Source organism: Hoplias malabaricus, chromosome 7, assembly GCF_029633855.1.
Source record: "Hoplias malabaricus isolate fHopMal1 chromosome 7, fHopMal1.hap1, whole genome shotgun sequence".
Lineage (NCBI taxonomy): Eukaryota > Metazoa > Chordata > Actinopteri > Characiformes > Erythrinidae > Hoplias > Hoplias malabaricus.
The window spans coordinates 47181992-47206991 of NC_089806.1; the positions used below are offsets into that span (position 1 = coordinate 47181992).

Sequence of the window (25000 nt, forward strand, 5' to 3'; positions counted from 1 at the left end):
ACAGAGACACAGCGAGACAGAACATAAGACAAAGACACAGTGAGACAGAATGAGAGACAGAGAGACACAGTGATAGAGAATGAGAGACAGAGAGACACAGCGAGACAGAATGAGAGAGAGAGAGAGACAGAATGAGAGACAGAGACACACCGATAGAGAATGAGAGACAGAACGAGAGACAGAGAGACACACCGATAGAGAATGAGAGACAGAACAAGAGACAGAGACACAGCGAGACAGAACGAGAGACAGAGAGACGGAATGAGAGACGGAATGAGAGACAGAGACACAGGGAGACAGAACATGGGACAAAGAGACAGTGAGACAGAATGTGAGACAGAGAGACAAAGAGAGACGCAGTGCGATTTTCTGGAGTATTCCCTTTACTCTAACATCTGTTAATAATCCACATCTGTCCTGATCTCAGCCTGGGCTCACTGTCCTCGGCTCAGTACCTCGGCAGGTAGCCTACGCCTGTCTGCAGGTGAGTGTCCGGTGAGCGGTCATTGTGTTTTACCGGAGTAGTGCTGGACCAGCTGCTGCAGGGTTTCGAACTGGGCCCGAGTTGTGATGTAATATCCTCCGCTGTCCAGTTTACGGATCTTATAGTGCTTCACATGGTCCCCCTTGGCCTCGTCCCAGTCTCGGATGGACAGAGAGTAGGCTCCTGCACACAGGGGGACACAGCGGTCAGAGCTGGACACAGGCACACAGGTGTATCACTGAGGAGAAGCAGGACGGAGGACGGCAAGGCGTCCCACAGGTAAACTCACCTGTGGTGGTCTCACTCTCCCGGACCAGATAACTGCCCCGAACATTTCCGACCTGCAGCAGTTGTCTGTCTGCGTCCTTCCGCCCCAGTTTACCAAAATACCACCTGCAACCACCAGGGGGAGACACCTGCTGTAAAACCTGTACAGTCCACACTAACATAACCCATAGTTTATTATAGTACCACCTGTGACCACCAGGGGGAGGCACCACCTGCTCTAAAACCTGTACAGTCCACACTAACATAACCCATAGTTTATTATAGTACCACCTGTGACCACCAGGGGGAGGCACCACCTGCTCTAAAACCTGTACAGTCCACACTAACATAACCCATAGTTTATTATAGTACCACCCGTGACCACCAGGGGGAGACATGTATAATATAGAGTATAATAAACACTAAAAACTACTTACTGAAATGTTTTGTAATAACACTTGAGTTTAACTCTAATATAATGTTACAGCCCGGAGCTCTGGTCAGTTCTGAAGACCCAGGGACTGCTGCTTTAATCCAGAATAAAAACAGGAACAACTGCGTCTCGTCCAAACTCTGACCACACAGCAGTGACATCACAAAATATCACCACGGCAACAACATCAACAACATCAACACAGCTGCCTTAATCTTCAGGGTGGTGACAAAATAACACACACACACACACAGACACACACACTGCGGTTACTCACTCCTCTGCCTGGATGGAGTCGACTGGAGCGATGTAGTTACTGGGAATGTATCCAGACTGTCCAGTGGTGAGAGATCGAGCTTCCCACCAGTCGCCCTCACTGAGAGAGAGAGAGAGAGAGAGAGAGAGAGAGAGAGAGAGAGAGAGAGAATGTAATGTTTCCTGTAAATGAAACTGTTTATCTCCTCATCATCCCTCTCCAGCCCAGTGCTCCCTCTCTCCCTGCCTCTGAGGACTGATCACAGCTCTGCAGTTCCGCCTGTGTGCACCAGGGGGAGGCAGAGTCCTACAGAAACCCCTCCAGTTGTTCTTCGTGTTCTCCAGTGGGGGGCGCAGAAGCTCTGCTTTTACGTTTAAAGAGGAAAAGGGGATCCTTTGGAGTGAGATCACTGTGTTTTATGTGAGAGCGCAAAAACGACACTAAATCGAGCAAATTCGACTCAACGAGCGCAAAGAATCAAGAAAACCGAGCGAAAACAGCGACAGCGATGTAGCTCCGCGCTCTCCTTTCACTGTTTTCAGTGCGCGCTCCCGTTTTTTCCTCGCTTCAAATATTTGAGCTCGCTCCTGTTTCTCGGTTTTAACAGGAAATCGGTCACAGATTCAAACCCCTTGATCCAAAATCCTTGAATCTGAAAATGGTTCATTACTCGAAGCGTCGTGACACAGTGCACATGAGCGCTCTCTGGTGGCCAAACCCTCAAAGTGCTTTGTGTATCTCACGAACCAATGTCACATTTTACAGCTTTTAAAATGGAGTTTGGGCGCATTACCACCATGTAATTATTGTTTAAATAAAACAAACAATAATAATAAACTGGGCACGTCTTCAGTATCAGGGCAGACTTGGGTTGATTTGGCAGAACACTTTAATGGATCAATAATACACTTCTAAAAATCCTCTGTTACAAAACAGTAATATATCAATAAGTTTAGAATACACTCAGAACACGTCGTGATGAGGCACATTGGGAAAAATATACTGTTGTAATTACATTCACAGTGTTGTCACTAGTTGTTTAATTATTGGGTTAATATCTAACGTTGTAACAGATTCTAACAGAAACACTTGAGCAGTGCTTTTGATGCTACATTGAACACAGCGCTGATCCACTGCCTGAATCTTCCATAGGCGAGGCTCATGTGCGCTTACTTTATGAGGTATTTAACATGAGAGAATTTAGTGTGCATGCTTCAAGCTTCAGATTCAAGGTGCCATCACCAGGAGTCGGTTTCCGGGGTTTGAATCTGTGACTGATTTCCTGTTAAAACCGAGAACCGAGAGCGAGCTCAAAATAAACGAGGAAGAAACGGGAGCCGCACTGAAAACAGTGAAAGGAGAGCGCGGAGCTACATCGCTGTCGCTGTTTTCGCTCGGTTCTCTTGATTCTTTGCGCTCGTTGAGTCGAATTTCCTCGATTTAGTGTCGTTTGCGCTCTCACATAAAACACAGTGATCTCACTCCACAGGATCAATTTATCTCTAAATAAAGAAGAGGAAGAGGAGTAACGCACGTGTTGTTGATGATCTGAAACTTCTCTCCTTTCTGGAAACTCAGATCATCCTCAGTTCGGGCCTCGTAGTCGTACAGAGCGAGAAACTGAGTCACACCTGAGAGAGAGAGAGAGAATCATATGGTGTTTTACACTGCATGGTTTTGACTCTACTGGTCTATACTGGTGTCATCTCTAACCCCGTCTCTGAGGGGAAGAGTGGTCTTTGGAAACCACAACAACGGCGGTGGTAACGTTAAGCGGTGTTTACTCATGGTGTATCGGCGTGTTGTTGTTGTTTGGGACTGAACACAGCTCCGTCATCAGTTCAGACAAATCAGTAGAGTTTGTTCCTTCCTTGTTGCAGCGTCCAGCTCTCGCTGGATTCTTTCGTCGGCCACCGATCCAAGGAGCGTTTGAACCTCTTCAAAAGACCACGGCGTCATTTTACGAGCTGCTGTCGTGAGTCGGATAAAAACAAACGTGATCTCTGCTGCAGCTGGAGATTTTACAGATGGAGAGTTGGTGCTGGTCGTCTGCGTTGCGTGGCGTAGAGTGACGACTCTCTCTGGACGATCAGCGCTCTGCAAGGTTTACACGCCACGGTTTAGTCCCTACTCGACTCGCTCTGAACCACAAGAGAACAGCCACTAAACAAGTTCAGCAGATTCCAACAGAGTCCAGTAGAGACCAGTAGAGACCAGTACAGTCCAGTAGAGTCCAGTAGAGACCAGTACAGTCCAGTAGAGACCAGTAGAGTCCAGTAGAGACCAGTACAGTCCAGTAGAGTCCAGTAGAGACCAGTACAGTCCAATAGAGTCCAGTAGAGACTAGTAGAGACCAGTACAGTCCAGTAGAGTCCAGTAGAGTCCAGTAGAGACCACTACAGTCCAGTAGAGACCGGTAGAGAACAGCAGAGACCAGTAAAGACCAGTAGAGTCCAGTAGAGACCAGTACAGTCCAGTAGAGTCCAGTAGAGACCAGCACAGTCCAGTAGAGACCCCTACAGTCCAGTAGAGTTCAGTAGAGACCAGTACAATCCAGTAAAGTGCAGTAGAGACCAGTAGAGACCAGTACAGTCCAGTAGAGACCAGTAGAGTCCAGTAGAGTCCAGTAGAGACCAGTAGAGTCCAGTAGAGACCAGTACAGTCCATTAGAGTCCAGTAGAGACAAGTACAGTCCAGTAGAGTCCAGTAGAGACCAGTCCAGTCCAGTAGAGACCAGTAGAGACCAGTACAGTCCAGTAGAGTCCAGTAGAGACCAGCACAGTCCAGTAGAGACCAGTAGAGTCCAGTAGAGACCCCTACAGTCCAGTAGAGTCCAGTAGAGTCCAGTAGAGACCAGTAGAGACCAGCACAGTCCAGTAGAGACCAGTAGAGTCCAGTAGAGACCCCTACAGTCCAGTAGAGTCCAGTAGAGACCAGTACAATCCAGTAAAGTGCAGTAGAGACCAGTACAGTCCAGTAGAGACCAGTAGAGTCCAGTAGAGACCAGTCCAGTCCAGTAGAGTCCAGTAGAGACCATTACAGTCCAATAGAGTCCAGTAGAGACCATTACAGTCCATTAGAGTCCAGTAGAGACCAGTACAGTCCAGTAGAGTCCAGTAGAGACCAGTAGAGTCCAGTAGAGACCACTACAGTCCAGTAGAGACCAGTAGAGACCAGTACAGTCCAGTAGAGACCAGTACAGCCCAGTAGAGTCCAGTACAGTCCAGTAGAGTCCAGTAGAGACCAGTACAGTCCAGCAGAGACCAGTACAGCCCAGTAGAGTCCAGTATAGTCCAGTAGAGTCCAGTAGAGACCAGTACAGTCCAGTAGAGACCAGTACAGTCCATTAGAGACCAGTAGAGACCAGTAGAGTCCAGTAGAGACCAGTAGAATCCAGTGTAAACGTAAAGGTGTTGGTACCTGTTCCTCCTCCGGACCGGGCTCCTCCAAACACCATGAGCCCCTGAGGGCACCCTGCTGGCTGAAACTGGTTGTAGCTGCTGTAGTTGGGGATGGAGCTGAAGCCATGATCGCCCCCTGCAGGCTGGAGGTGGTTGAAGCTAGGGATGGTGCTCAGTCCGAGAGGGTTTGGGTCACTGTATTGAGCCGATTTAAACTGAGCTCCATCAGCCTCGACCACTGTCAGGTCCTTCTCCTTACACTGGCAACACCCCATCTCCTACACACACACACACACACACACACACACATTAATACACATAGGTGTATATTGTAGTTGTCATGTTGTTGTTGTTATATTACAGTAATTGGGGGTGGTAATATAACCACCCCCAATGGTCCCCCAATGGAACCCCCCAGAGGTGTTCTCTCTGTGTCTGCGTGGGTATCCTCCGGGTGACTGTCTGTGAGGAGTGTGGTGTGTTCTCCCTGTGTCTGCGTGGGTTTCCTCCAGGTGACTGTCTGTGAGGAGTGTGGTGTATTCTCTCTGTGTCTGCGTGGGTTTCCTCCGGGTGACTGTCTGTGAGGAGTGTGGTGCGTTCTCCCTGTGTCTGCGTGGGTTTCCTCCGGGTGACTGTCTGTGAGGAGTGTGGTGTGTTCTCCCTGTGTCTGTGTGGGTTTCCTGCGGGTGACTGTCTGTGAGGAGTGTGGTGTATTCTCTCTGTGTCTGCGTGGGTTTCCTCCGGGTGACTGTCTGTGAGGAGTGTGGTGCATTCTCCCTGTGTCTGCGTGGGTTTCCTCCCGGTGACTGTCTGTGAGGAGTGTGGTGTGTTCTCCCTGTGTCTGTGTAGGTGTGAGTTTGTGAGTGAATGTGTGAGTGTGTATGTTGCCCTGTGAAGGACTGGCACCCCCAGACACAGGGAGAACACACCACACTCCTCACAGACAGTCACCGGAGCGGGACTCGAACACACATCCTCCAGGTCCTTGGAGCTGTGACAGAGACACTACCTGCTGCGCCACCATTGTATAGTGTATACTGTATAGTCAAAGTCAATGTCAAAGTGAACTTTACTGTCATTTAGACATTGTTATATTGAGGTTGTGGTTATATTTTAGTTGTATACTGTAGTTGTTGTTATATTGTAGTTGTATAATGTAGTTGTTATATTGAGGTAGTGGTTATAGTGTAGCTGTATACTGTGGTTGTTATATTATAGTTGTTATATTGAGGTTGTGGTTATATTGTAGTTGTATACTGTAGTTGTTATATTGTAGTTGTGGTTATATTGTAGTTTTATACTGTAGTTGTTATATTGAGGTTGGGGTTATATTGTAGTTGTATACTGTAGTTATATTGAGGTTGTGGTTATATTGTGGTTGTCTACTGTAGTTGTTATATTGAGGTTGTGGTTATATTGTAGTTGTATACTGTAGTTATATTGAGGTTGTGGTTATATTGTAGTTGTATACTGTAGTTGTTATATTGAGGTTGTGGGTTTATTGTAGTTTTATACTGTAGTTGTTATATTGAGGTTGGGGTTATATTGTAGTTGTATACTGTAGTTATATTGAGGTTGTGGTTATATTGTAGTTGTATGCTGTAGTTGTTATATTGAGGTTGTGGTTATATTGTAGTTGTATACTGTAGTTATATTGAGGTTGTGGTTATATTGTAGTTGTATACTGTAGTTATATTGAGGTTGTGGTTATATTGTAGTTGTATACTGTAGTTGTTATATTGAGGTTGTGGTTATATTGTAGTTGTATACTGTAGTTATATTGAGGTTGTAGTTATATACTGTAGTTGTTATATTGAGGTTGTGGTTATATTGTAGTTGTATACTGTAGTTGTTATATTGAGGTTGTGGTTATATTATAGTTATATACTGTAGTGGTTATATTGAGGTTGTGGTTATATTGTAGTTGTATACTGTAGTTATATTGAGGTTGTGGTTATATTGTAGTTGTATGCTGTAGTTGTTATATTGAGGTTGTGGTTATATTGTAGTTGTATACTGTAGTTGTTATATTGAGGTTGTGGTTATATTGTAGTTGTATACTGTAGTTATATTGAGGTTGTGGTTATATTGTAGTTGTTATATTGAGGTTGTGGTTATATTGTAGTTTTATACTTTAGTTGTTATATTGAGGTTGGGGTTATATTGTAGTTGTATACTGTAGTTATATTGAGGTTGTGGTTATATTGTAGTTGTATGCTGTAGTTGTTATATTGAGGTTGTGGTTATATTGTAGTTGTATACTGTAGTTGTTATATTGACATTGTGGTTATATTGTAGTTGTATACTGTAGTTGTTATATTGTAGTTGTATACTGTAGTTATATTGTAGTTGTTATATTGAGGTTGTGGTTATATTGTAGTTGTATACTGTAGTTGTTATATTGAGATTGTGGTTATATTGTAGTTGTATACCCTAGTTGTTCTACTGATGGATGAACTCACAGTGAATAAAGTGTTAATGCCGGAGAGAGTATGTGTCACAGTGATGTAATCAGGGTGAAATGTGTTATTTTGAAAAAGCAGAAGTAGAGAATTTAAACTTCCCTCACCGTGTTAAAATCACTGTATCACAGCCTCCAGTGGATTATGACTAAAAAAAACAGTGTTAAAAACAAGTGTTCAGTTCAAACAACACTCACAAAACACTCCTCCCACACACAGTGTAGTCCATTAATAGTCAACACTGTTGCTAGGCAACATGAGCACTAATGGAAAACTACATTAAAAGAGTGATGTATATACTGTCCACATCTGTCCATCTGTCTGTCCACACCTGTCATCTGCACACGGCGCTCCCCACGAAACTCGGCCTGTCGACTTGGAGCAATCTCTCCCGTATACACCACCCCCTGGTGGAGGACAGAGGTCAGACAGGTCAGGGTTCTCAATAGGCAGAACCTAGCTGCTCGGTACACAGCAGGACCCCGTTATAAGAGCTCTGACCATGGACAGATGACCACAGACAGCTGATGGAACAACATGGTCTGTGTGTGTGTGTATTTGGGGGTTGTGATACACAGAAAAAGGTCGGCCGGATGCACCTCGTATGGTGGAGCTTAGACAGAGAGAAACTGAAAGCTGGGGCGGTGTGTGTGTGTGTGTGTGTGTGTGTGTGGGGGGGGGGGGGGGGGGGGGGTTCTGACATTCACACACACACACTTGTTCAGTGGAGAAAAAGATCCAGCAGAAGTGATGCATGCACACATTTACACACACACATTTACAAACACACACACACACACACACACACACACACACAGACCTCAAGGATTTTATATGTTTCCTGCCATCATTACCCAGCATGCACCAAAAAATAAAAACCCTGAGCAAGCAGTTACTAATCATGGTTAAGTTTCTCTGTGTGTGTGTGTGTGTGTGTGTGTGAGAGAGAGAGAGATTAGATCATGGACATGTTGAACTGATTAGCAGAAACATTCAGCAGCCTCCCTCCCTCCCTCTCTCTCTGTCTGTCTCTGGTGAGAGAGAGAGAGAGAGAGAGAGAGAGAGAGAGAGAGAGAGTGAGAGAGAGAGAGAGAGAGAGAGAGACAGAGAGAGAGAGAGAGACGGGGAAGAGACAAACAGAGAGTGAGACACAGAAAGAGTGGGAGGTTGAGGCACTGATTGTGCATTTCCCCAATTAGACCCCGCCCCTCCCCAACATAGCACCCTTAGACTCCACCCCTCCCCAACACTGCTCCCTTAGACTCTACCCCATACTCAACAAAATATTCTTATTCTTTATAATGCACACACACACACACACACACATGGTTTGAGGGAAGTGATGTCATTACTGATTTTTCCTGAAAGATTAAATCAAAGATGATTCTGCTTAATTCTAAAAACAGAAGCTGATGTGGGAGAGATCATGAACACAACCTCTCATTCCACCTTAAACCGTGCATACTGTGGTGCCTACTAAACCTTGCTACAACTGTTGCATCATTTAAGGTGGTATGAATTCTGTGCTGTTACACTGAATAAAGAAACATGAAATGAAATGTGCATTTATTTGTCATACAACATCTGGGGGCAGCATGGTGGAGCAGCAGGTAGGTGTCGCAGTCACACAGCTCCATGGTCCTGGAGGTTGTGGGTTCGATTCATGCTCCGGGTGACTGTCTGTGAGGAGTGTGGTGTGTTCTCTCTGTGTCTGCGTGGGTTTCCTCCGGGTGACTGTCTGTGAGGAATGTGGTGTGTTCTCCCTGTGTCTGCGTGGGTTTCCTCCGGGTGACTGTCTGTGAGGAGTGTGGTGTGTTCGCGTGGGTTTCATCCGGGTGCTCCGGTTTCTTCCCATGCTCCAAAAACACACATTGGTAGGTGGATTGGAGACTCAAAAGTGTCCGTAGGTGTGTGTGTGTTGCCCTGTGAAGGACTGACGCCCCCTCCAGGGTGTGTTCCTTCCTTGCGCCCAATGATGCCAGGTAGGCTCTGGACCCACCACGACCCTGAACTGGATAAGGGTTACAGATAATGAATGAACGTCTTCGGCATTAAACCCATCTGTGGCAGTGAACACACACACACACACACACACACATACACACACACACACACACACTAGTGCACTAGGGACTGTGAACAGACCCAGAGCAGGGAGCAGTTGTGGGTTCAATGCCTTACTCAGGGGCTCCTCAGCTCTGAATTGAGGAGGAGGACAGTGCTGTTCCTTCAGTTTTCCTGCTGCTCGCGGGAATCAAATGTCCTTTCAGCCCTAAGACCTCTGCTCTGAACGTTAGGCCACGGCTGCCCAGGACTGTGCTGCCGCACGATCAGGATGTAGCTGAACTTTCTCAATATTGATGTGTGTGTGTGTGTGTGTGTATGTGTGTGTGTGCGTGTGTGTGTGTGCGTGTGTGTGTGTGTGCGTGTGAGAGAGAGAGAGAGAGAGAGAGAGAGAGAGAGAGAGAGAGAGAGAGAGAGAGAGACAGGTCTGCAAGTTTGTGAGGTGGAAGTGGGCACCTAGTTCTGAGTCTCAAACCACTTCCTCTGAAAAGTACATGACTAACTCAGACTAAACTCAGAAACTCAGACTAAGCTCAGAAGCTCAGACTAAACACAGAAACTCAGACTAAACTCAGAAACTCAGACTAAACTCAGAAACTCAGACTAAACTCAGAAACTCAGACTAAGCTCAGAAGCTCAGACTAAACTCAGAAACTCAGACTAAACTCAGAAACTCAGACTAAACTCAGAAACTCAGACGAAACTCAGAAACTCAGACGAAACTCAGAAACTCAGACGAAACTCAGAAACTCAGACTAAACTCAGAAACTCAGACTAAACTCAGAAACTCAGACTAAACTCAGAAACTCAGACTAAACACAGAAGCTCAGACTAAACACAGAAACTCAGACTAAACACAGAAGCTCAGACTAAACTCAGACTAAACACAGACTAAACTCAGAAACTCAGACTAAGCTCAGAAGCTCAGACTAAACACAGAAACTCAGACTAAACACAGAAACTCAGACTAAACACAGAAGCTCAGACTAAACACAGAAGCTCAGACTAAACACAGACTAAACACAGACTAAACTCAGAAGCTCAGACTAAACACCGACTAAACTCAGAAGCTAAGACTAAACACAGAAACTCAGACTAAACACAGAAACTCAGACTAAACTCAGAAGCTCAGACTAAACTCAGAAGCTCAGACTAAACTCAGAAGCTCAGACTAAACTCAGAAGCTCAGACTAAACACAGAAACTCAGACTAAACTCAGACTAAACACAGAAAGTCAGACTAAACACAGAAAGTCAGACTAAACACAGAAAGTCAGACTAAACACAGAAAGTCAGACTAAACACAGAAGCTCAGACTAAACACAGAAACTCAGACTAAACACAGAAACTCAGACTAAACTCAGAAGCTCAGACTAAACTCAGAAGCTCAGACTAAACTCAGAAGCTCAGACTAAACTCAGAAGCTCAGACTAAACTCAGAAGCTCAGACTAAACTCAGAAGCTCAGACTAAACACAGAAACTCAGACTAAACTCAGACTAAACACAGAAACTCAGACTAAACACAGAAAGTCAGACTAAACACAGAAAGTCAGACTAAACACAGAAGCTCAGACTAAACACAGAAGCTCAGACTAAACACAGAAGCTCAGACTAAACACAGAAACTCAGACAAAACTCAGAAGCTCAGACTAAACACAGAAACTCAGACTAAACTCAGACTAAACACAGACTAAACACAGACTAAACTCAGAAACTCAGACTAAATTCAGACTAAACACAGACTAAACTCAGAAGCTCAGACTAAACTCAGAAGCCCAGACTAAACTCAGAAGCCCAGACTAAACTCAGAAGCCCAGACTAAACTCAGAAGCCCAGACTAAACTCAGAAGCTCAGACTAAACTCAGAAGCCCAGACTAAACTCAGAAGCCCAGACTAAACACAGAAACTCAGACTAAACACAGAAGCTCAGACTAAACACAGAAACTCAGACTAAACACAGAAACTCAGACTAAACTCAGACTAAACACAGACTAAACACAGACTAAACTCAGAAACTCAGACTAAACTCAGAAGCTCAGACTAAACTCAGAAGCTCAGACTAAACACAGAATAAACTCAGACTAAACACAGAAACTCTGACTAAACACAGACTAAACACAGACTAAACACAAAAACTCAGACTTAACAAACTAAACTCAGACTAAACACAAAAACTCAGACTAAACTCAGACTAAACAAACTAAACTCAGACTAAACACAAAAACTCAGGCTAAACTCAGACTAAACAAATTAAACTCAGACTAAACAAACTAAACTCAGACTAAACACAAAAACTCAGACTAAACACAGGCTAAACACAGTATAAATTCAGATCCTCCTCTGGAATAGACTTTAATCTGGATCAGAATCTAGGGCCGTGTGATTCAAATCCAGAGTTGCTCTAACCCGGAGTGAATCTAACCCAGAGTGTCTCTAACCCGGAATGACTCTAACCTGGAGTCAATCTAACCTGGAGTGACTCTAACCCGGAGTGACTCTAACCCGGAGTGACTCTAACCCAGAGTGTCTCTAACCCAGAGTGTCTCTTACCCGGAGTGTCTCTAACCCGGAGTGTCTCTAACCCAGAGTCAATCTAACCCGGAGTGAATCTAACCCGGAGTGACTCTAACCCGGAGTGACTCTAACCCAGAGTCAATCTAACCCAGAGTCAATCTAACCCAGAGTGTCTCTAACCCAGAGTGAATCTAACCCAGAGTGAATCTAACCCAGAGTCAATCTAACCCAGAGTCAATCTAACCCAGAGTGTCTCTAACACAGAGTGAATCTAACACAGAGTGACTCTAACCCGGAGTGAATCTAACCCAGAGTGTCTCTAGCACAGAATCAATCTAACCCAGAGTGTCTCTAACACAGAGTGAATCTAACCCAGAGTGTCTCTAGCACAGAATCAATCTAACCCAGAGTGTCTCTAACACAGAGTGAATCTAACCCAGAGTGTCTCTAACCCAGAGTGTCTCTAACACAGAGTGAATCTAACACAGAGTGAATCTAACACAGAGTGAATCTAACACAGAGTGACTCTAACCTGGAGTAAATCTAACCCAGAGTGTCTCTAACACAGAGTGAATCTAACCCAGAGTGTCTCTAACACAGAGTGAATCAAACACAGAGTGAATCTAACACGGAGTGAATCTAACCCGGAGTGAATCTAACCCGGAGTGACTTTAACCTGGAGTGAATCTAACCCGGAGTGAATCTAACACAGAGTCACTCTAACACAGAGTGTCTCTAACCCAGAGTGAATCTAACCCAGAGTGAATCTAACCCAGAGTGTCTCTAACACAGAGTGTCTATAACACAGAGTGAATCTAACACAGAGTGAATCTAACCCGGAGTGACTCTAACCTGGAGTGAATCTAACCCGGAGTGAATCTAACACAGAGTCACTCTAACACAGAGTGTCTCTAACCCAGAGTGAATCTAACCCAGAGTGAATCTAACCAAGAGTGTCTCTAACACAGAGTCAATCTAACCCAGAGTGTTTCTAACCCAGAGTGACTATAACCCGGAGTGACTCTAACCCAGAGTGTCTCTAACCCAGAGTGTTTCTAACACAGAGTCAATCTAACCCAGAGTGAATCTAACCCAGAGTGAATCTAACCCAGAGTGTCTCTAACACAGAGTGAATCTTACACGGAGTGACTCTAACCCGGAGTGACTCTAACCCGGAGTGACTCTAACCTGGAGTGAATCTAACACAGAGTGAATCTAACACAGAGTGTCTCTAACACAGAGTGTCTCTAACACAGAGTCAATCTAACCCAGGGTGTCTCTAACCTGGAGTTACTCTAAGCAGGAGTAAATCTAACCTGGAGTTACTCTAAGCAGGAGTGAATCTAACCTGGAGTTACTCTAACTTTTCTGTAACTCAGCGACTATAACTTTTCTCTTCAGAACACACTGAGCTCCTCTGAATTTTCAGCATTGTTAACTGAAGTGCTGAGAAACAGTTTAATTACAGCCTTCTACAAGTGGAAGAAAACACAGGAAAATCTGACGCACACACACACACACACACACACACACACTTTCTCTCTCTCTCTCTCTCTTAAAAAACAATGCAAACCACCGGAAGGAAACCAGAACACAGAGAAGATGATGATCACCGTCACTGAGACCTTAACATTACCAGGAGACAATAGAACTGAACACATCCTTTAAAAACACACCTCAGTCCACCTTAAAACATAACAGGTTCACCTTAAACCCAAAACACTCCACCTTAAAACAACAGGTTCACCTTAAATCCCAAACTCTCCACTTGAAAACCCCTTAATAAACTTTAACAACACCTTTAAACCCAGACAGTCCACTTTAAACCACCCAGATCAAAGCTAAAACCACACACACACACGCACACACACACACACACACACACGCACACACTTCTCTCTCACTTTAAAAGATACTGCCTGGTCACTGCAGTAGTACCTCGTTACTGTTTCTAACCCTTCAGAGTGACCCCTCCGGACCTCCACAGAGACCCTGCTGCTCTTACCCGTCTCAGAACGCTTATAATTCGCTCAGTCCTCGCGCCATCCTCGCGCTCTCGAACCTCAGAAAGTAACTGGACCGAGCGCGTACCTCTCTCCTCTCCGAGGCGCGCTATTGACTCCTGTTTTCCGCCAAACCACGCCCACAGCGGCTGGGACCTCACACTGGAGATCCGCCCACCAGCGCCCACACTAGCGATGTCCAATCCAAACGAAGTAAAGGCGTGGCTAAAGGCGAGAGGGCGTTGGAAATTGTTGTGTTTGTGTTGGGCCGCATGCCTGTGAATAAGTGGAGTGCTGCTGGCCCCTGGTGGTGAAGAATGTGTACTGCAATCTCATTCTGTTAAATATTGCAGTGAGTGAGTGTATATGTGACTGGGTGAGTGTGTAGGTGATTGGGTGAGAGTGTAGGTGACTGGGTGAGTGTATATGTGACTGGGTGAGTGTATATGTGACTGGGTGAGTGTGTAGGTGACTGGGTGAGTGTATATGTGACTGGGTGAGTGTGTAGGTGACTGGGTGAGTATAGGTGGCTAGGTGAGTATATAGGTGACTGGGTGAGTGTGTAGGTGACTGGGTGATTGTAGGTGGCTAGGTGAGTATATAGGTGACTGGGTGAGTGTGTAGGTGACTGGGTGAGTATAGGTGGCTAGGTGAGTATATAGGTGACTGGGTGAGTGTGTAGGTGACTGGGTGATTGTAGGTGGCTAGGTGAGTATATAGGTGACTGGGTGAGTGTGTAGGTGACTGGGTGAGTATAGGTGGCTAGGTGAGTATATAGGTGACTGGGTGAGTGTGTAGGTGACTGGGTGAGTGTATAAGTGACTGGGTGAGTGTAAAGGTGACTGGGTGAGAGTGTAGGTGACTGGGTGAGAGTGTAGGTGACTGGGTGAGTGTGTAGGTGGCTAGGTGAGTATATAGGTGACTGGGTGAGTATATAAGTGACTGGGTGAGTGTAAAGGTGACTGGGTGAGAGTGTAGGTGACTGGGTGAGAGTGTAGGTGGCTAGGTGAGTGTATAGGTGACTGGGTGAGTGTGTAGATGACTGGGTGAGTGTGTAGGTGAATGGGTGAGTATAGGTGGCTAGGTGAGTATATAGGTGACTGGGTGAGTGTGTAGGTGACTGGGTGATTGTAGGTGGCTAGGTGAGTATATAGGTGACTGGGTGAGTGTGTAGGTGACTGGGTGAGTATAGGTGGCTAGGTGAGTATATAGGTGACTGGGTGAGTGTGTAGGTGACTGGGTGATTGTAGGTGGCTAGGTGAGTATATAGGTGACTGGGTGAGTGTGTAGGTGACTGGGTGAGTATAGGTGGCTAGGTGAGTATATAGGTGACTGGGTGAGTGTGTAGGTGACTGGGTGAGTGTATAAGTGACTGGGTGAGTGTAAAGGTGACTGGGTGAGAGTGTAGGTGACTGGGTGAGAGTGTAGGTGACTGGGTGAGTGTGTAGGTGGCTAGGTGAGTATATAGGTGACTGGGTGAGTATATAAGTGACTGGGTGAGTGTAAAGGTGACTGGGTGAGAGTGTAGGTGACTGGGTGAGAGTGTAGGTGGCTAGGTGAGTGTATAGGTGACTGGGTGAGTGTGTAGATGACTGGGTGAGTGTGTAGGTGAATGGGTGAGTGTGTAGGTGACTGGGTGAGAGTGTAGGTGACTGGGTGAGTATGTAGGTGACTGGGTGAGAGTGTAAGTGACTGGGTGAGTGTATAAGTGACTGGTTGAGTGTGTAGGTAACTGGGTGAGAGTATAGGTGACTGGGTGAGTGTATAGGTCACTGGGTGAGTGTGTAGATGACTGGGTGAGTGTGTAGGTGACTGGGTGAGTGTATAGGTGACTGGGTGAGTGTGTAGGTGACTGGGTGAGTGTGTAGGTGACTGGGTGAGTGTAGGTGACTGGGTGAGTGTGTAGGTGATTCAGTGAGTATATTGGTGGCTGGGTGAGAGTGTAGGTGACTGGGTGAGTGTAGGTGACTGGGTGAGAGTGTACGTGACTGGGTGAGTGTGTACGTGACTGGGTGAGTGTATTGGTGACTGGGTGAGTGTGTAGGTGACTGGGTGAGTGTATTGGTGACTGGGTGAGTGTGTAGATGACTGGGTGAGTGTGTAGGTGACTGGGTGAGTGTATTGGTGACTGGGTGAGTGTGTAGGTGACTGGGTGAGTGTAGGTGACTGGGTGAGTGTATTGGTGACTGGGTGAGTGTGTAGGTGACTGGGTGAGTGTAGGTGACTGGGTGAGTGTGTAGGTGACTGGGTGAGTCTGTAGGTGACTCAGTGAGTATATTGGTGACTGGGTGAGTCTGTAGGTGACTCAGTGAGTATATTGGTGACTGGGTGAGTGTGTAGGTGACTGGATGAGTGTAGGTGACTGGGTGAGAGTGTAGGTGACTGGGTGAGAGTGTAGGTGACTGGGTGAGTGTAAGTGACTGGGTGAGTATATTGGTGACTGGGTGAGAGTGTAGGTGACTGGGTGAGTGTGTAGGTGACTGGGTGAGTGTGTAGGTGACTGGGTGAGTGTAGGTGACTGGGTGAGTGTGTAGGTGACTCAGTGAGTTTATTGGTGACTGGGTGAGTGTGTAGGTGACTGGGTGAGAGTGTAGGTGACTGTGTGAGAGTGTAGGTGACTGGGAGAGAGTGTAGGTGATTGGGAGAGAGTGTATGTGACTGGGTAAGTGTAGGTGACTGGGTGAGTGTAGGTGACTCAGTGAGTATATTGGTGACTGGGTGAGTGTGTAGGTGACTGAGTGAGTGTAGGTGACTGGGTGAGAGTGTAGGTGACTGGGTGAGTGTAGGTGACTGGGTGAGTGTAGGTGACTGGGTGAGTGTGTAGGTGACTGGGTGAGAGTGTAGGTGACTGGGTGAGAGTGTAGGTGACTGGGTGAGTGTGTAGGTGACTGGGTGAGAGTGTAGGTGACTGGGTGAGTGTGTAGGTGTCTGGGTGAGAGTGTAGGTGATTGGGTGAGAGTGTAGGTGACTGGGTGAGTGTATATGTGACTGGGTGAGTGTATATGTGACTGGGTGAGTGTGTAGGTGATTGGGTGAGAGTGTAGGTGACTGGGTGAGTGTATATGTGACTGGGTGAGTGTATATGTGACTGGGTGAGTGTGTAGGTGACTGGGTGAGTGTATATGTGACTGGGTGAGTGTGTAGGTGACTGGGTGAGTATAGGTGGCTAGGTGAGTATATAGGTGACTGGGTGAGTGTGTAGGTGACTGGGTGATTGTAGGTGGCTAGGTGAGTATATAGGTGACTGGGTGAGTGTGTAGGTGACTGGGTGAGTATAGGTGGCTAGGTGAGTATATAGGTGACTGGGTGAGTGTGTAGGTGACTGGGTGATTGTAGGTGGCTAGGTGAGTATATAGGTGACTGGGTGAGTGTGTAGGTGACTGGGTGAGTATAGGTGGCTAGGTGAGTATATAGGTGACTGGGTGAGTGTGTAGGTGACTGGGTGAGTGTATAAGTGACTGGGTGAGTGTAAAGGTGACTGGGTGAGAGTGTAGGTGACTGGGTGAGAGTGTAGGTGACTGGGTGAGTGTGTAGGTGGCTAGGTGAGTATATAGGTGACTGGGTGAGTATATAAGTGACTGGGTGAGTGTAAAGGTGACTGGGTGAGAGTGTAGGTGACTGGGTGAGAGTGTAGGTGGCTAGGTGAGTGTATAGGTGACTGGGTGAGTGTGTAGATGACTGGGTGAGTGTGTAGGTGAATGGGTGAGTATAGGTGGCTAGGTGAGTATATAGGTGACTGGGTGAGTGTGTAGGTGACTGGGTGATTGTAGGTGGCTAGGTGAGTATATAGGTGACTGGGTGAGTGTGTAGGTGACTGGGTGAGTATAGGTGGCTAGGTGAGTATATAGGTGACTGGGTGAGTGTGTAGGTGACTGGGTGATTGTAGGTGGCTAGGTGAGTATATAGGTGACTGGGTGAGTGTGTAGGTGACTGGGTGAGTATAGGTGGCTAGGTGAGTATATAGGTGACTGGGTGAGTGTGTAGGTGACTGGGTGAGTGTATAAGTGACTGGGTGAGTGTAAAGGTGACTGGGTGAGAGTGTAGGTGACTGGGTGAGAGTGTAGGTGACTGGGTGAGTGTGTAGGTGGCTAGGTGAGTATATAGGTGACTGGGTGAGTATATAAGTGACTGGGTGAGTGTAAAGGTGACTGGGTGAGAGTGTAGGTGACTGGGTGAGAGTGTAGGTGGCTAGGTGAGTGTATAGGTGACTGGGTGAGTGTGTAGATGACTGGGTGAGTGTGTAGGTGAATGGGTGAGTGTGTAGGTGACTGGGTGAGAGTGTAGGTGACTGGGTGAGTATGTAGGTGACTGGGTGAGAGTGTAAGTGACTGGGTGAGTGTATAAGTGACTGGTTGAGTGTGTAGGTAACTGGGTGAGAGTATAGGTGACTGGGTGAGTGTATAGGTCACTGGGTGAGTGTGTAGATGACTGGGTGAGTGTGTAGGTGACTGGGTGAGTGTATAGGTGACTGGGTGAGTGTGTAGGTGACTGGGTGAGTGTGTAGGTGACTGGGTGAGTGTAGGTGACTGGGTGAGTGTGTAGGTGATTCAGTGAGTATATTGGTGGCTGGGTGAGAGTGTAGGTGACTGGGTGAGTGTAGGTGACTGGGTGAGAGTGTACGTGACTGGGTGAGTGTGTACGTGACTGGGTGAGTGTATTGGTGACTGGGTGAGTGTGTAGGTGACTGGGTGAGTGTATTGGTGACTGGGTGAGTGTGTAGATGACTGGGTGAGTGTGTAGGTGACTGGGTGAGTGTATTGGTGACTGGGTGAGTGTGTAGGTGACTGGGTGAGTGTAGGTGACTGGGTGAGTGTATTGGTGACTGGGTGAGTGTGTAGGTGACTGGGTGAGTGTAGGTGACTGGGTGAGTGTGTAGGTGACTGGGTGAGTCTGTAGGTGACTCAGTGAGTATATTGGTGACTGGGTGAGTCTGTAGGTGACTCAGTGAGTATATTGGTGACTGGGTGAGTGTGTAGGTGACTGGATGAGTGTAGGTGACTGGGTGAGAGTGTAGGTGACTGGGTGAGAGTGTAGGTGACTGGGTGAGTGTAAGTGACTGGGTGAGTATATTGGTGACTGGGTGAGAGTGTAGGTGACTGGGTGAGTGTGTAGGTGACTGGGTGAGTGTGTAGGTGACTGGGTGAGTGTAGGTGACTGGGTGAGTGTGTAGGTGACTCAGTGAGTTTATTGGTGACTGGGTGAGTGTGTAGGTGACTGGGTGAGAGTGTAGGTGACTGTGTGAGAGTGTAGGTGACTGGGAGAGAGTGTAGGTGATTGGGAGAGAGTGTATGTGACTGGGTAAGTGTAGGTGACTGGGTGAGTGTAGGTGACTCAGTGAGTATATTGGTGACTGGGTGAGTGTGTAGGTGACTGAGTGAGTGTAGGTGACTGGGTGAGAGTGTAGGTGACTGGGTGAGTGTAGGTGACTGGGTGAGTGTAGGTGACTGGGTGAGTGTGTAGGTGACTGGGTGAGAGTGTAGGTGACTGGGTGAGAGTGTAGGTGACTGGGTGAGTGTGTAGGTGACTGGGTGAGAGTGTAGGTGACTGGGTGAGTGTGTAGGTGTCTGGGTGAGAGTGTAGGTGACTGGGTGAGTGAAGGTGACTGGGTGAGTGTAGGTGACTGGGTGAGTGTGTAGTTGACTGGGTGAGTGTGTAGGTGACTGGGTGAGAGTGTAGTTGACTGAGTGAGTATATTGGTGACTGGGTGAGTGTAAGTGACTGGGTGAGTGTTGGTGACTGGGTGAGAGTGTAGGTGACTGGGTGAGAGTGTAGGTGACTGGGTGAGTGTAGGTGACTGGGTGAGTGTGTAGGTGACTGGATGAGTGTAGGTGACTGGGTGAGTGGTGGTGACTGGGTGAGTGTAGGTGACTGGGTGAGAGTGTAGGTGACTGGGCGAGTGTGTAGGTGACTGGGCGAGAGTGTAGGTGACTGGGTGAGTATATTGGTGACTGGGTGAGTGTGTAGGTGACTGGGTGAGTGTTGTTGACTGGGTGAGAGTGTAGGTGACTGGGTGAGAGTGTAGGTGACTGGGTCAGTATATTGGTGACTGGGTGAGTGTGTAGGTGACTGGGTGAGTGTTGGTGACTGGGTGAGAGTGTAGGTGACTGGGTGAGTATATTGGTGACTGGGTGAGTGTGTAGGTGACTGGGCGAGAGTGTAGGTGACTGGGTGAGTATAGGTGACTGGGTGAGTGTGTAGGTGACTGGGTGAGTGTAGGTGACTGGGTGAGTGGTGGTGACTGGATGAGTGGTGGTGACTGGATGAGTGGTGGTGACTGGGTGAGTGTGTAGGTGACTGGGTGAGTGGTGGTGACTGGGTGAGTGTAGGTGACTGGGTGAGAGTGTAGGTGACTGGGTGAGTGTGTAGGTGACTGGGTGAGTGTAGGTGACTGGGTGAGAGTGTAGGTGGCTGGGTGAGAGTGTAGGTGACTGTGTGAGTGTGTAGGTGACTGGGTGAGTGTAGGTGACTGGGTGAGTGAAGGTGACTGGGTGAATGTAGGTGACTAGGTGAGTGTAGGTGACTGGGTGAGTGTGTAGGTGACTGGGTGTGTGTAGGTGACTGGGTGAGTGTGTAGGTGACTGGGTGAGAGTGTAGGTGGCTGGGTGAGAGTGTAGGTGACTGGGTGAGTGGTGGTGACTGGGTGAGTGTAGGTGACTGGGTGAGAGTGTAGGTGACTGGGTGAGTGTGTAGGTGACTGGGTGAGAGTGTAGGTGACTGGGTGAGTATATTGGTGACTGGGTGAGTGTAGGTGACTGGGTGAGTGTAGGTAGGTGACTGGGTGAGAGTGTAGGTGGCTGGGTGATTGGTGGTGACTGGGTGAGTGTAGGTGACTGGGTGAGAGTGTAGGTGACTGGGTGAGTGTGTAGGTGACTGGGTGAGAGTGTAGGTGACTGGGTGAGTATATTGGTGACTGGGTGAGTGTAGGTGACTGAGTGAGAGTGTAGGTGACTGGGTGAGTGTAGGTGACTGGGTGAGTGAAGGTGACTGGGTGAGTGGTGGTGACTGGGTGAGTGTAGGTGACTGGGTGAGTGTGTAGGTGACTGGGTGTGTGTAGGTGACTGGGTGAGTGTGTAGGTGACTGGGTGAGAGTGTAGGTGACTGGGTGAGTATATTGGTGACTGGGTGAGTGTAGGTGACTGGGTGAGTGTAGGTGACTGGTGAGTATATTGGTGACTGGGTGAGTGTAGGTGACTGGGTGAGAGTGTAGGTGGCTGGGTGAGTGTGTAGGTGACTGGGTGAGTATATTGGTGACTGGGTGAGAGTGTAGGTGGCTGGGTGAGTGTGTAGGCGACTGGGTGAGTGTGTAGATGACTGGGTGAGAGTGTAGGTGACTGGGTGAGAGTGTAGGTGACTGGGTGAGTATATTGGTGACTGAGTGAGTGTAGGTGACTGGGTGAGAGTGTAGGTGGCTGGGTGAGTGTGTAGGTGACTGGGTGAGTGTGTAGATGACTGGGTGAGAGTGTAGGTGACTGGGTGAGTGTAGGTGACTGGGTGAGAGTGTAGGTGGCTGGGTGAGTGTGTAGGTGACTGGGTGAGTGTAGGTGACTGGGTGAGAGTGTAGGTGGCTGGGTGAGTGTGTAGGTGACTGGGTGAGTGTGTAGATGACTGGGTGAGAGTGTAGGTGACTGGGTGATTGTAGGTGGCTAGGTGAGAGTGTAGGTGGCTGGGTGAGTGTGTAGGTGACTGGGTGAGTGTAGGTGACTGGGTGAGAGTGTAGGTGGCTGGGTGAGTGTGTAGGTGACTGGGTGAGTGTAGGTGACTGGGTGAGAGTGTAGGTGGCTGGGTGAGTGTGTAGGTGACTGGGTGAGTGTGTAGATGACTGGGTGAGAGTGTAGGTGACTGGGTGAGTGTGTAGGTGACTGGGTGATTGTAGGTGGCTAGGTGAGAGTGTAGGTGGCTGGGTGAGTGTGTAGGTGACTGGGTGAGTGTAGGTGACTGGGTGAGAGTGTAGGTGGCTGGGTGAGTGTGTAGGTGACTGGGTGAGTGTAGGTGGCTAGGTGAGAGTGTAGGTGGCTGGGTGAGTGTGTAGGTGACTGGGTGAGTGTAGGTGACTGGGTGAGAGTGTAGGTGGCTGGGTGAGTGTGTAGGTGACTGGGTGAGTGTAGGTGACTGGGTGAGAGTGTAGGTGGCTGGGTGAGTGTGTAGGTGACTGGGTGAGTGTGTAGGTGACTGGGTGAGAGTGTAGGTGGCTGGGTGAGTGTGTAGGTGACTGGGTGATTGTAGGTGGCTAGGTGAGAGTGTAGGTGGCTGGGTGAGTGTGTAGGTGACTGGGTGAGTGTAGGTGACTGGGTGAGAGTGTAGGTGGCTGGGTGAGTGTGTAGGTGACTGGGTGAGTGTAGGTGGCTAGGTGAGAGTGTAGGTGGCTGGGTGAGTGTGTAGGTGACTGGGTGAGTGTAGGTGACTGGGTGAGAGTGTAGGTGGCTGGGTGAGTGTGTAGGTGACTGGGTGAGTGTAGGTGACTGGGTGAGAGTGTAGGTGGCTGGGTGAGTGTGTAGGTGACTGGGTGAGTGTGTAGGTGACTGGGTGAGAGTGTAGGTGGCTGGGTGAGTGTGTAGGTGACTGGGTGATTGTAGGTGGCTAGGTGAGTGTGAGTGCCTGTGTCAGGCCAAACGTGAACCCAAAGAGGGTGAAAAACACATGCACACATGAATGAATGAATGAATGAATGAATAAAACTGGAGAAATATAGACCTCTCTTCAGCAGGTGGAAGCACTTGCATGTATTTTATTTGTAAGATTTTAAAAAGCCAATATTATGGAAAAAAAACAAAAGATTATTATCTCTTCTTATAACAGACACCACTGAAGTTGTAAGGTGTGTTAGTCTACAATGATCATCAGAGCAGAGCTCATTTACATACTTCAGTCTTAAAGGCACCGTGTTGAAGTGGGGGATGAAGGTGGGGAGACGGTGCTCCTGACGAACTGCTTTACGACTGACGCAACGAAAGCATGAGATGAAAGTGCAGATCAAAGGTGAGTTCTGGGCCCTTTAAGAGCTGAGTGTAGTTGTGTATTTATGATCATGAGGTGCCTTTGTTTTATTAAAGTCTCGAAAGTCTGAAACTGTCCTTTAAACGCACACTGCTCCTCACTGGCTCATTGATGTCATCAGAGTCCTGGTCTTACAGGAGAACTTGGTTCTTCTCATCCTCTGCTCTTTATCACCACAAGAACCAGCAGAACCACTGAGTGCTTCCTGCAGGGGCCACACACACAGAGAGACAAACAAACAATAAACAGGGAAGTGTCCAGTGAGCGGAAGTGGTCACTCACTGTGTCCCCTCCACGTCCTCGATGGTGTCGGGCAGGGGGCGGTGTGCTGTTTCTGGGAGAAGAGCAGTTAACAAAGCGCCCACTAGTGGACACAGGCCGAACAGCACCATGGGGGCGTGGACACTCACTCTCCTCAACAGGTAAATAACAGGAGCAATGACTCCGCCCACTCGAGCACACATAGAACTCACACCTATACCACTCTGTCTGGAGAGAGAGAGAGAGAGAGAGAGAGAGAGAGAGAGAGAGAGAGAGAGAGAGAACTATGAATGGACTATTGGTGCTTTTCCATCACATGGTGCCTACTCCGCCTGCTTTGACACCCTTTTCCACTGATCTCAACTGGACTCTGCTGGACTCTACTGGGCTCTAATCTCTTACTGGTGTCTTCTCTAACCCCGTCTCTAAGGGGAACAGTGGTCTTTGGAAACCACAACAGCGGCGGTGGTAACGTTAAGTGGTGTTTACTCATGGTGTATCGGCGTGTTGTTGTTGTTTGGGACTGAACACAGCTCCGTCATCAGTTCAGACAGATCAGTAGAGTTTGTTCCTTCCTTGTTGCAGCGTCCAGCTCTCGCTGGATTCTTTCGTCGGCCACCGATCCAAGGAGCGTTTGAACCTCTTCAAAAGACCACGGCGTCATTTTACGAGCTGCCGTCGTGAGTCGGATAAAAACAAACGTGATCTCTGCTGCAGCTGGAGATTTTACAGATGGAGAGTTGGTGCTGGTCGTCTGCGTTGCGTGGCGTAGAGTGACGACTCTCTCTGGACGATCAGCGCTCTGCAAGGTTTACACGCCACGGTTTAGTCCCTACTCGATTCGCTCTGAACCACGAGAGAACAGCCACTAAACAAGAACCCGCTTCCACATCTACGGCTTGGTTCTGTGTGTGTTCTACAGGGTTCTGTACCTGATCACAGTGGGGAACACCTCAGCTGAGTAAATGTAGACAATGGAGAAAGATGCTGTGATCCCAAACTTCCCAGACATCGCCAAGACTGTTCGGACCACTGGGAAACCTACAGAGAGAGAGAGAGAGAGAGAGAGAGAGAGAGATGTATCTGTTGTAATGTTATATAATATAATAGAGCAGCAAGTTGTGTCTCTGAGGTGTGATACTTACCCGTAGTGACCGGTTGTAACTGATTCTGTATTTATTTATTTATATTTTTTTATTTATCATTAAACTTATACAGTGTGTTTCTAGAAACCCAAGGACGCTTTACAATCAACACTTAACACTCAGTTCACACACACACACACACACACACTGGCGAGAGGCGGAGCCAAACCCACACAGCGTGCTCTCGACCAGGAATGACCCTCCACTAGCACTAGGGCTTCTCCCAGAACAGAGCCCCAGTCCATATCTGTGCTCACACACATTCACTCCCCACACATACAGACTTCCATTCACAGCCATTAATGCCGGTCAGGGCCGGGAGGGGCACTCTGTCACAGACACTGTGTGGTGTGAGGGGTGGCGGAGGTCTCACCATGGGGCACGAAGATGATGAGCAGGCAGGAGACCCCCCCCACAGCGAGGAAGCAAAGCTGGGACAGTCGGCGTGAGCGGTTCAGAGTGAAGAGAGTCAGGGTCCGAGCCGGCATCTCCACGAGCCCAAACACCAGCTGAGTCACGTACACATCAGTCCCAAAGTCCGCCACGTTCAGAGACAGCCCATAATACACCAGCACATTCACAAACCTGCAACACACACACACACACACACACACACACAGTCCATAATACACCAGCACACTCACACACACACACACACACACACACACACAAAAACACACACACACCCTATTATACTCCAGCACATTCACAAACC

General features: G+C 47.9%; 2 protein-coding genes across 6 annotated transcripts in view; both read right to left on the reverse strand.

The window, feature by feature from the left end:
• Nucleotides 1-14003, reverse strand: part of fynb (FYN proto-oncogene, Src family tyrosine kinase b) — a 23198-nt gene extending 9195 nt beyond the window's left edge. For 2 of the 4 annotated variants that reach the window (XM_066676266.1, XM_066676269.1), the window contains exons 1-6: nucleotides 13888-14003; nucleotides 4861-5119; nucleotides 2975-3071; nucleotides 1462-1560; nucleotides 774-877; nucleotides 518-667 (exon numbers count right to left, since the gene is read on the reverse strand). In XM_066676266.1, coding sequence (XP_066532363.1) covers nucleotides 518-667; nucleotides 774-877; nucleotides 1462-1560; nucleotides 2975-3071; nucleotides 4861-5116 — 706 coding nt within the window. In that variant the 5' untranslated portion in view covers nucleotides 5117-5119; nucleotides 13888-14003. Of the gene's footprint in view, nucleotides 1-517; nucleotides 668-773; nucleotides 878-1461; nucleotides 1561-2974; nucleotides 3072-4860; nucleotides 5120-7410; nucleotides 7452-7634; nucleotides 7711-13887 lie in introns of all 4 variants that reach the window. The other 2 variants (XM_066676265.1, XM_066676267.1) reach the window with 2 other exon arrangements.
• An 8591-nt stretch (nucleotides 14004-22594) lies between these two features.
• The window catches only part of si:dkey-119m7.4 (uncharacterized protein LOC560629 homolog), an 11940-nt gene continuing 9534 nt past the window's right edge, over nucleotides 22595-25000 (reverse strand). Inside the window, exons 7-9 of one of the 2 annotated variants that reach the window (XM_066677416.1) lie at nucleotides 24659-24870; nucleotides 24073-24181; nucleotides 22595-23368 (exon numbers count right to left, since the gene is read on the reverse strand). In XM_066677416.1, the coding sequence (XP_066533513.1) occupies nucleotides 23158-23368; nucleotides 24073-24181; nucleotides 24659-24870 (532 nt within the window). In that variant the 3' untranslated portion in view covers nucleotides 22595-23157. The remainder of the gene's footprint in view (nucleotides 23369-24072; nucleotides 24182-24658; nucleotides 24871-25000) is intronic. The other variant, XM_066677417.1, reaches the window with a different exon arrangement.